The 12,791-nt window shown below is 29.9% G+C and overlaps 2 protein-coding genes across 2 annotated transcripts in view; both read right to left on the bottom strand.

The window, feature by feature from the left end:
• The window catches only part of LOC102595253 (probable purine permease 9), a 25,100-nt gene extending 19,365 nt beyond the window's left edge, over positions 1-5,735 (bottom strand). The window contains exons 1-2 of the mRNA XM_006355547.2: positions 5,662-5,735; positions 4,309-4,616 (exon numbers count right to left, since the gene is read on the bottom strand). Coding sequence (XP_006355609.2) covers positions 4,309-4,616; positions 5,662-5,698 — 345 coding nt within the window. The 5' untranslated portion in view covers positions 5,699-5,735. The remainder of the gene's footprint in view (positions 1-4,308; positions 4,617-5,661) is intronic.
• A 6,131-nt stretch (positions 5,736-11,866) lies between these two features.
• The window catches only part of LOC107062151 (uncharacterized), a 6,992-nt gene continuing 6,067 nt past the window's right edge, over positions 11,867-12,791 (bottom strand). Inside the window, exon 5 of the mRNA XM_015312454.1 lies at positions 11,867-12,050. Within this exon, the coding sequence (XP_015167940.1) occupies positions 11,867-12,050 (184 nt within the window). The remainder of the gene's footprint in view (positions 12,051-12,791) is intronic.

Raw genomic sequence — 12,791 nt, 5'->3', positions numbered from 1 at the left:
TTTAACAAAATATAAACTCATGGATCAATTGTTGTATTAAAATATCTCAAATCATGATATGAAATCACATGGTGATTTCATATCATGGTTTTTGGAGAATATGATATCACCTCTCATGATATGGAATCATGAGATGAAATCAGCGTAAAATCGCATGTCCAAACGCTGATTTCATCTCACGATACCATATCGTGATATGATATCGCATGGCCAAACGCCTACTTAATGAAAGACAGAAGCAAGTTGGGCAACAGTATAGCATGTGGGGTACCAAAAAAATGACATTCAACAACTACCAAATGAGGCAAGCCATTCATATGAATGTTGAGAAAAAGGACAAGTAAATTCATTAAATAAATATCAAATAAATTGGAGGGAGAAAATACAATAGCTCTCAAATATAAATACCATTTTTTGTAAATTGACATTCAAAATACTTTTTTTTTTTAAAAACTGATCAAGTACGATATATTTGTCAAATATTAAAAAAACACTTCTCGAATAATTGGTCAAATAAATTGTTTTTCTCTTCAAAAGTACTTTACATTAAAGAAACTTTTTGATAAAATTATTTCTCAAAATAATTAATTTATAAAAAAATTGGACAAACAGGTTCTACTACATGTTCTCCATTAGGTCCTTAAATATTCTCTGCCTTACACAAACTTAAAAGAGTACCTAAGGTGAATTTTATTTTAAAATATGTGCTTGTTTATGATATTTGAACAAATTTCAACTTCAATTTAAAGTTTTAAATTAAATTTCTAACTTCAATTGTACAAATTTTATGAAAAATTTCATCTGACTTTAAAAAAATACCTCATTCATTATTTTTACACCTTCAAACCCGACTCAAATGAAAAAAAAAAAAACAATCCCTATCATAAAATGAGATATAAAATAGAACGGACGGAATAATTTCCTTTGATTCTTTTTCTTTCTTTAAGGAATCTTCATAAAATTGAAAGAAATTAACCAAATGTGGTTTTGAAAAAGAAATAACTTTGACAAGAGAGGCCAACCACTTTACTACGATTTGACAAAGCAAAGAAAATTGTCCAAACAATTATTGATAGACATCATTTATGACAAACATTTCTTTTTCAGTTGAATCCTTGTCAGCTCCTTTACATATACTCCCTCCGTTTTTATTTATATGTTTTTATTTTTAATTTTATGAAATGACAAATATTATAAATCAACTATTTATAATAAAAATGACATATAAAAAAAATGAAGAGTGTAATAGATTATAGAAAACGTTCTATCACTAGGAAAATATTGATCAAAGTCGTGCACGTATTAATAAACTAATTATATAGAAATTAGTGTTGATGAAAATAATCTCACATAAGACTGGGACGAGTATGAGGCTCGGGCAATCCCCTCAAACCATGAATGAGTGTGTGAATGTTTGGATATGGGCATGAAAGGAGAGATGGTGACACTACAACAAAAATATTTTTTAATGGTGATGAATATGCATATTAATAAAAAGTGTTAAAATATTTATTAATACTAGTTAATTGTCAATGGATCCAACGTCAATATATACTTTAGAAACACTTACAAAAAGTGTTAATTATTTCTAAAAAACATATTTATCGGCAATTGACCTATTGTCGTTATATAATTATTGTTAATGATCATTTTTGGTGTAGTGTGGGGTGATCCCACATCGAATCGGATGAGAACCTTGGAGTTCTCCTTATAAAACATGATCAATCCTCTTTTCTTTGAACTGTCTTTTGGGATATGAGTGAAGAGTAGGGATATATGTGCAAAAACGAATCAATCGATAAACCAAATCGAAAAGGTGTTATTAGTTTATGACTATTGGATTAACGATTTTTAATGGTTTTATAAAAAACAATTAACGTGAGATAATTAACCAGTCGAATATTTTGCTTTTAAAAAAATAATATAAATTATACATTTTGGATTTATACAAGTAACATTATATACAAATAGACAAATAAGTAATTGTATATGAGTGCTAAAATTATACAATTGGTTTGTATAAAGTATTGTGGGTATCGAAAGAAAATATACAACAAAAAATAAAAATATATTTATAACAAAATTATTAATATGTATACAAATATAAAAATATATACAACTAGAATTTATATAAACACCTGAAATTCTTTATAACAAATTTCATTAAATTATAACCGCAATTCATAATTATATAAAACTATAGTTATATTAAATAATATACTACTAGTATTATTTGCCAATTTACGTGATTTTTCCTAAAATTAATTAATTTAACAAATATATGAACAGAGAAAAGGACAGCACAACGTGGGGGTCCCAACGAAATAATTGAATCTTTGAAAAGATCCTAAAGTTTCTTTTTTGTTTTTTGGTTAAAGAAGATTCTAAAGTCAATTTGGACATAGATGAAATTTAATTTGAATATGTAATTGGGATCTTTTATGGTTTTTTTTTTAATATAAAAATCTTCAAGTTGCGAAAATTATTCAAATTATCTAAAAAAATTATACGTCTTATCAAATGAACAATTATAATTCATAAATAAGATATTAAAATATCCTAAATCGACGCATTGATAAATCACATGTATGCATGTTCCTTTTATAAATAAATGTTTACCATTATAAACTTCCAAAGATGTATAATTTTACTAAATCCATCAAGTAGTAATTAGTTATTTTTTGATGAAATATTTTTACATGGTACAAACAATCTCTTCATATCAATTTTTTTGAAAAAAAGTTAAAATAAATTATTTAAAATTTTAAATTATATTTTTTTAGAAAATATGAAATTTAAATTTAGAATGATTATCATGAATTAAATGCACACTCAAATATTGATTTAAAATTAGGGAAACTTTCTCAAATAGTCACTATAATAAGCTTATTATACTCCATAACTATAGTTTGCATATTTATGGGTTGTAGCTACAGTTTAAGTTGTCTCATTTATATAATTTACGAATAAATTTATATAATTCAGTTAATAATTTTATATAAACTCAAAATAACAAATTTATATAATTACACCAACCTTGATTTGTTGTGCCATCTTGACAAATGACATGTAACGTATAAAAAGTCGTCCCTTAGCCTCCACTTCTTGACTTCTTTTCATTTAGCTGGGACAGTGAGGATGAGGGCTACAAACAGAGGTGGACCCATCCGTTAACTTCAAAAAAATTATGTGTATATATGTATATATATTTTAAAAATTTGATAGAAATTAAAATATAATTAATAATGCATCCATGAAAAATATAGAATTGTCAGTGTGTTGCTGGTACAAGTTAGAGTATCCACACCAAGACTTGGATTTGAATCCAGTTAGAGTGTTTATTTTAAGTTTATCTTAGAGGTCATATTTGAGTTAAGATAATATTGGTCCAATCTTTATATGCAAGAACAAAAGATACCCAAATACATAGCCAGAAGGCAAATCCAATATATTAACACGATTGAATAATAAGCTATAACTTTACATATTGAACTTATCCATCTGAATTACAAAGTGAAATGCTTACTAAAAATCATCATCCTGATTATCTGAGGCAATAATTACACTTGTTTTTGCCTGTAAATCATCCAGATAATGTTGATAGATATATGATGTATATCCCCATAATCCCAATAACAATGAGAATACCTTCAACCCAGTAATTCTATCTTTCAAGAACACCATTGCAAAAATTGGCACAATTGAACCTCCAAAGTTGATGATCACATTAGAGAACAAAGAAGATGCCTTTAAAACCAATCCAAATGATCCAAGAGCGTATAATTGCCAAGCAATAGCAGAACAAACCAAGTTTATAACATATGACGATTTACCTGTTCTGTATTCTCCCATTTCCTTCTCCAAATCCCTCCAATTACCGCTCGCGAAAAGCCCAGTTAACGAAGCAATCGTCACGAAAAACCCGATGAAAAAGGACATTTTCAGGACTTCTTTTAACGTGCTACTTTTGAATACCTTTTGAAACGCGAGTTCTGTTAATGAGAACTGTAAGGCGTAACCTAGAGACCCGAATGTAGTAACTGCAAATCCAATTAGCAGAGATTTCTGAGATATTTCTCCGCTATCACCTGTCTCATTCTGGAAAATAACAACAGAGGATGAAAAGGAGAGAAGCACGACGGAGTTCAGTATAATTGCTGTGATTTTTTGTCCGTTGAGGAGGAAGGAGGTGATTGCGTTGAACGCCAATTGAGTACCGGAAATTAGAGAATAAGTTGAGGCCGGAAGGTACTGTACTCCAACTGTAAATGACATAGAGTTTGCTACTTGAAATAAACCAAGGAAGATGTAAACCGAAGCGCGAACAAATATAGAAGGCTGGTGAATGATTAGTTCTTGTTCATTGTGATTTTTGGTTGAAGGATAGCAAATGAAAGGCAGGAGAATTGAGAATCCAGCAGTTTGTGCAAATGTAGCAATCCATCTGCTTTTGCCACCTTGTTCATAGTATACTCTACCCAACAGAGTGCCAACTGCTTGGCCACCAAGAATAAAGAAAGTGAAGATAAATATCTGAAGCCAAAGTACAAATTTACTTGATTGAACACTGCTGTTATCTGCATTTTCAGATGACTCTGTTCTCTCTGCTTCTTCAACTGTCAAATGAAACAGGGGTACTTAAAAACAGAGAGATCTCAATCAAAACTGACTTCAAATTCTTGTTAATAATCAATTGTGTCGTAGCTCAGTTGATTGACTAACTAAATTGATCCATTTTAAAATCTCCAGGTATTATTATTTTCTCATCTATCCATAAAAAAAGAACTAAATCATTTTAAATAAATGAAAAGAATAAACCTATATACTCTAAAGTCGAATATATAAACATCAGAATTTGGTAGCTTCAAGAATAATTTAACTTCTGGTACTGTTTAGCTAACATATGAGTATTAAATTAATTTTTCTTTAAAAAAATGTTCTATTCAATAGATAGTGCAAAAATAATACTAGTAAATTAATTCTGGGTAAGACATAGAGTGAAGAGCATATTTAAAATATTTGGACTATTCATAAAGATAAGGAAATCTATTCAGAAGTTCTTATCCAGTAATACTTCAGAAATCTGATTAGATTTAGAACAAGGAGAGCCAGCAAGAGCCGAGGGGTTCATCAGGTGTAATTTCAGAAAGGAGCTCAGGGATCGATTCCCCTGTCAATTCCTGATAACTCTAGATCTGTCAGTTTGTTGCATACGTTTTGCCTAGTACGATTTACATCTCTCCTATGTGATTTGCTAGTTATTACACAGAAACAGATTTTACGGAAGAATTGCAATATACAACGTAGACTTTTCAGTTACTCCACGATAGGAATTCTCCTTGAATTAAAGTTTGAAAGTGGCGAGGAGTTAGAAGAAGAAGAAAACTGGTATATTCACATGAGCACAGTAACCAAACTCAGTGAAAGTTCCATTTTGCTTTATAAATTTATACAGGCGGTAATACCATGCCTTATTTAACACTGAAAGTGGCAAAACCAGGAATTTAAGCAAGGAGATTCGAAAAACACACAAAAATTCTCATAAATTATTTTTTCGTATCTACATAGTATAATTTTTCAACGAAACACACCTCCTACTCCGCCTCTGTACAGTGATGACAATAAATTGAGATGAGGAAGAAGAAGAAGAAGAGAACTAACTAGTGAGATGCAGCAGCTTTTCATTTACTCCTTCCATGCTAACACGCGCCTTAAAATTTGGATAACCGTTTTCTTCTCTTATTGATCTATATATATATACTAGACATCGGAGCCCACGGGCCCAATATGTATCATTTTTTGTTTCAATTTATGTGACAAAGATAAAATTAGAGAGTTGATCAAACTTTAATATTAATTTTAAATAGTTTAAATTTTTAATTATTGTTAACTATGGTAAAAAATTTTTATGACTTTTAACATTCTAAATTGCTAATTATTGTTGTATGATTTGTAATAGCTTTTACGCAATTTTGAAATAATAAAGGTTATTTCTTCTCTCTCAATTTATGTGATACTGATAATATTTCGAGATTCAATCAATCTTTTTGTCTTTAAAATATTCTATTGTTTAATTACTGTAAATTATTGTACTTTGTAAGTAATTTTGAAATAATATATATTATTTCATTTGTTCAATTTATGTGTCACCGATAAAACTTGAAAAGTTAATCAGATCTTTTACATATTTTTATATCTTTTGAATATTTAAGTAAATAATTATTGTGATTTATAATATTTTATACAATTATTTAAAAAAAATTAAACAACAAACAAAACGAATTCATCATAGGAAAATTACCAATGCATCCTTGAATATATCAATAATGGGTCCCACTTTTTGTTTTAAAAAATATACATATTGGGAGGATATTTTTTTCCAAAGTGGAAATAGAATAAGTATAAAGCATTAAAGTCTTTAAAATTTTAAATTGTTAATTCTTATTGTATGATTTGTAATACTTTTACGCCATTTTCAAATAATAGAGGTCATTTCTTCTTTCTCAATTTATGTAGTACTAAAAAAAAATTGAGATTCAATCAATTTTTTTGTCTTTGAAATATTTCTAGCTGTTAATTACTGTAATTTATAGTACTTTCTAAGTAATTTTCAAATAATATATATTATTTCATTTGTCCCAATTTATGTGTCACCGGTAAAATTTGAAGAGTCAATCAGATCTTTTATATATTTTTATATCTTTTAAATATTTAAGTAATTAATTATCGTGATTCATAATATTTTATACAATTATTTAGTATAGTAAAATAAATTTAAAAGAAACAAACAAAACGAATTCATCATAGGAAATTACCAAAGCATCCTTCAATACATCAATAATGGGTCCGACTTTTTGTTTTTAAGAAATTGCACATTCAAAGGATATTTTTTTCCAAAGTGGAAATATTGTGTAAAAAATGTGTATTTATTGTGATTTTGAATGTTTTGTGGGGTAATAGGACGCACGCAAAGTTAAGCTGTCTTTTTTAAAATCTTGGACAACTTCAAGTATCACTTAATGTTTTTTCTCAAAATCTAATTTACTTTCGTAAATTATGTGTCAAATCAAAATCAGATTAACAAATTCAAAAGAAATGAGTAATAAATAGCTCATACAATGACATATTTATTATTTAACTAAATAACAAATATGTAACTAAAAATCTTGTTAGCTTTTGGTTGAAAACTAACAAGATAGTTACAATGTTAGTTGCATTGTAACTAAATATCTTGTTAGCTTTTGGTTGAAAGCAAACAAGATAGTTACAATGATAGTTATATTGTGGCTTATTATATATAGAATATATATATGGAAAAGACATAAAGTGATCATTCAAGTTGTCCCAGATTTTCAAAAAGATATCTTAACTTTGTAACCATTCTATTACCTCACTAAATAATTTTGAACAGATATTATCGGATCCGACTCCCCTCCATTACCCATTTCCCCATTTCGTCAAGTGCACGTCTAGATTAGAGACATGTGTCATATTTAAAGTTTAAATGTCAAAAATATATCATATGAACAAATATCATAACCATAGTTAAGTCAACTGATTTTAGAAAACTACTCTCCAAATTTGGTAAGAATTACAATATATTCCATACAAAATTTGATATTTATTAAATCTTTAATTTCATCTTATATTTTTAATTACAATTTAATATTTAAATACAAAATTATAATATGAAATTAATGATTATAACTCAAAAGTCATTCAACTATTGATATTTAACTTAAAAAGTCACCCAATCAATTTAAATATTTTCTTTTCATTAAATTTTGTTGAAATCTAATTTTATTTTAAACTATTTTTATAAGAAATAAGAAGATATCTATTTACGTCTAGATTAGAGACATGTGTCATATTTAAAGTTTAAATGTCAAAAATATATCATATGAACAAATATCATAACCATAGTTAAGTCAACTAATTTTAGAAAATTACTCTCCAAATTTGGTAAGGATGTCATGGGATGCAATGCAATATGACACCATGAAATGAATGCCTCAGAATACCAAGTACTCTCTCAACCGTATATACATGATACTCCTCGGAAATACATCGAGAGTTCATGACCCATGGGGGACTCGCGAGGTCCATATACTGACACAGACGATCTCCATGTGTTTGTGCGGACGATCTCAACGCACTATCATAAAATCAAACAATCCCCAGCATGGACGATCTCCACGTGCCCAACTTATAATCATAATCAATTCCTCACACGGACGATCTTCACGTGCCCAAATTATAATCATACTCGATCTCAACACGGACGATCTCCACGTGTTAGACCTTTACTCATACCCAATCTCATGTCAATGCATGTGCACAATATGATATCAATTAAAGGGTATGATGCAACATCTCAATAAATCAAATGTCGCTATGACATATAATCACCTCAATTATCTCAATTATACGGGTTTAGTAAAGAACACAATTACACATAATAAATCAAGTCAATAACATATCGGCTAATGCTCATATGCTTTGGCATTCTCGTATTACAATCTGCATTTTATAGTAATAAACTTTTCCTTTATAACACCGGTACCCGTACCATTCTCAACACATCACACACAAACAATTAATCACATTGCCTTTTATTACCCCTTTTCATCAATAGAATTAATCAAGGTGGACAAGTCAACCCATCACCAAGTCTCATTACCCCCAAACACATATTACAAGGAAATACACGAATTTCATACACTTAACAAGGGTTTAGAAATCCACTTACCTCAAATAACCGAACAATCACTCTGAGACTTGAGTCTTCCCTTTTCGTTGAGCTTCGAAATCAATACAATCTATTCAAGTACATATTCACAATAAGATTTTGAAACTAACAACTCCCATATTACTATAGGTTTAGCCTTGACCTAAAAATTCGCTAGACTTAATAATCAAGTTCTTAACTCTTGATGCTAATTAACATTTCACTATCATATTTTCCAAGTTTCAAGTCTAGGGTTAAGTCCCAATTTTTCCAAAATCCTAAATCTAATGGTATTCACATAATACCTTACATCATATCTCTGTTGACACCCAATTTTGACCCTCCCCGATATAAATTAATTTTTGAACTTCTTAAATTCCAAACGAATTGAAATAATTGACTTTATAAAAATCAAAATATTTTTCAAGTTATTTTGACTAGTTTTGTCACTTTTTATAACTTTTAGATAATAACTATATTTTTATATAATTATGTACGCTTTATGAATATTCGAAAATCGTCTCAAAAAGATTTTGCATTTTAGTCAAATATTTTATAATTAAGTTTAGTGTAAATTATAGTTAGAATTTTGAGTTAATCAAATCGATTAGTTTATAATTAAGTTAATTATTTTATTTCGTTAAGGGTAAGAAGCTCGTTAATTAATTTATATTAATTCGTCTTATTTAGTTTTAGCCGAATCACCAATTAAGCTCAATTTGGCTAAATTCTTAAATCCCATCGGCCATAATTGCAATCTATTTGGCCAAATCCTTAATTCAAAACCTAGCCTTTTATTTACAAACATAGCCAACCCTTCTACCCACCCTAACCCATTTGTGATAGACTAAACTTGGGCCTATTTCTTCAACCCAATTTCAACACCAAATTCCAGCCCCACTTTTGTTTCCATTTGATCCAGCCCAGTACCTCACTAACCCAGGCCCAAACACATCAAACCCAACATACAATACATACACAATGTACAAACATCAATATGTGCAGCAGTACCTACGTTACCCCTGTACACATCTTGTTCTTCTTCAGACGCTAAGAACAGAGTGCCCATCCCTCTGCAAAAAAATCCAACAAATCCGAAAATCTCGTGACCCGTCTGCGAACCCATAACCCTGGCAACCTAATCCATCACCCTCACGTCTCTTTTCCCCCCCCCTTTTCACGGAAATCGCAGGCCTGCACACAGCCTTCACTGTTGTCTCGAAAGAGCAGTAGAAATTCAAATCTTTGTTTGAATTTTCCAGCGGATTTTACCCCCCTAAATCGCACATCTTTCCCTATAAATAACCCTCTTACTCTCAGTGATTAGGACACGGTTTGAGGTTGGTTTTGAAGCAATAGTCACTTCTACACTTAAAATTTATATATATAGTCTTTTGATTCCAAGTTCCGAGAAGATTGCTGCTCGAATTTTCTTAGCTCGCCTTTAGTATTCAAAGAGAGTGGTGGAATCGCTCTTCTCGTCGTCCTAGTTCACTGCATCGGAAAAGGTAATACCCCTTTATTTCGTTTCATTCTATTTAACAATATGTGTTGAGGTTGATTTCTGGTAGCTAGATTAATGGTTGGATTTTAAAGTTTTTCTCTCGTCTATGTTTGATGCTGGAATTCATTTAATTCGGAGTTGCATCTCTTAAACGATCTTTGGTTTATTCCAAGAAATCTGGATTATGTTGTTGATTCAAGTATGAAACAGATGTGATATAGTCATTCTTTGATTGATTTTCGTCTCCGATTAACTTGGAAATTTGTCTGTTGGATTAGCGTTTTATAACCTTTAATAGTTCCGAGCTTGAAAGCATCAGCTATATAACAATTTCTTCCCTGTTTACTTTAGATGTGGCTATAACCTGGATTGCTTATGGATAGCTCAATATAATCTAATCTAATCCTTGTCCATGTTTCATTTTGATTTCAAACCGTGACGCTAGGATTATAATTCATTGCAACCCAATCTCTAAAATGATTTACATCCTTAACATAAAAATTTCCAGGTCCTCTTTTCTTTTCGTAAATGACTTGCGTGTTCTCTCGTGATTCCTCGATTTCGTTCCCGTTATTGTTCAAAATGTCAATTTCCTGATTGTTGGTCCTTATTTTGTGTTCGTTTTCCCTATTGTCGGTGATGTTAGCATTTCCAGATCTCTCTAACTAGTTTAGCTGCTCATTGTTTAAGCCAAATGTTCCACTAAGAAAATTGACTTCTCCTCTACTAAATGCCCATCTCTCTTTCAAAATATAGGTACTGTTTGATAACCTTTCCGTGATGTCTATGATTTCTTCTAAAAAAAAATAAAAAAAAAATTAGTTTAGACCCTCGACATGTTTATTCTGGTCTGTAATGCTTTGCGTTTTGCATGTATACATATTTATTTACTTATTTAGTGTTAGTGTCAGCATTTTAAACACGGTTTGAATTCGTTTCTCTCGAACATTCTATTTGTATTCTTGCATTTAGTATCAATCGAAAGTTGTCTTACTTCTTTAGTTTCTTGGTTATTTAAAATAAATTTGTCTTGTGCAATATTGGACCTCGTTTTTCCACTTAGTTGCTGCGTGTTTTTCCTTTGACTCTAGCTTTACTGTTGAAATGGAGTTAGATTTCATGCTCCTTTATATTCATTTTTGCATCCTTAAGAGTAATGTTATGAACGTGTTTCATCAGCCTTGTCTTGTTTTCTATCAATTATTCATATTGTGGGGAAATAATGTTTTATTTTTAGAGCTATCCGTACTTGGTTTTGTGTTTATTTAGAATGCTAATTATTGGCTTGAACAAGAATTTGGCTATGGACATTATAATTCTTTTTCAATCCATTTGTTCTCACTGTTTATATAGTACCTAAAATGGTTCTTTCCTTTATTTAGTTTCTAAAATGTATGTTGATCTAGTAACTTGGACACATCATATTTGTACAGTTGTTTTCACCATGGAAATATCTTGAAAAGATTTTCAAGGCTCTATTTTTTATATATATTAGTTACGACATGTGTGTTAGTTGAGCATCAATATTTTTAATGAGTGTTTCCTAACAATCTGGAGCACTAGACTTCTTTTAATTTATAATAATATTCATTTTTGATCCCTTTACATGTAATATGAATGAATATTAATCCTTATTATCTTGCCTTGCATGAACCCCCTTGATTTGAGTCCATTGGACTCCCTTCTATCTCCTCCCTTTGCATTTCGGATGTGCCATGGAGTCCCGAACTCAGCACTATCGAGTCGACCCTCATTGCTGTTCGAATTTCAGAAGCTGAAACAGACCTCAGAATGATGAAAAGCCGGCTGATATGCAGCCTGTATACATTCAGTATACGCTGTATTTCAGTATACATCTATATACAGGTCAAAAAATGTAGGAATACAGGGCTGAGGCGAAATATAGGCATTCGGAAGCAAGAGATACATGAAAAGAGCTAATATATATGCTAATATACACTGATATACATCAGCTGTATACCAAAAACGGGTTTTGGTTAAACCCCAAAAAATACCAACGAAATTGGCCCAAAAGGGGGCCCGAATTCAATTTCTCCCTTACTCTTTAATTATTTAATTGTGATTATTTATTATTTGTCATTTAACTCTAACTTTATAATTTTTAATTAACTTAATTAGAATCCCCAAAAGATAAGTTATTTCCTTTGTGTTGGTTAACTTTTAATATTTATTTTATCTATTTTATTAATTAAATATGTTGGCCAAATTATACAGTTTTAAGTTAAATCTTTTGTTCTAAAAAATAACAAATAAAAATAAAACAACAACATATTCTTCAATGTCTCCCACTTAATCACTTTTTACTAGTTTAAAATTGGTTTAAAGGTCAAAGTATTTATTTACTTGTCTCTAAATCAAATATTTCAATTAAGGTCCCATTTTCTTAAAAAATAAAAATTGCTCTTTGTTTAACTACTTTCTCAAAAGTTAATCTAGCAGTGTAAATTATTATTATAAATACTTACTTGGTCATTTCTCAAAAATGTTAGTCAAAACGTTTATTCTTCAATTAATTTAAAATGATTTTCATGCTTTAAT

This window comes from Solanum tuberosum, unplaced genomic scaffold (genome assembly GCF_000226075.1).
Source record: "Solanum tuberosum cultivar DM 1-3 516 R44 unplaced genomic scaffold, SolTub_3.0 scf00204, whole genome shotgun sequence".
In the NCBI taxonomy this organism is placed as follows: domain Eukaryota; kingdom Viridiplantae; phylum Streptophyta; class Magnoliopsida; order Solanales; family Solanaceae; genus Solanum; species Solanum tuberosum.
Note: the sequence above shows the minus strand (reverse complement) of the source record. Positions and strands in the feature narration are given on the sequence as shown.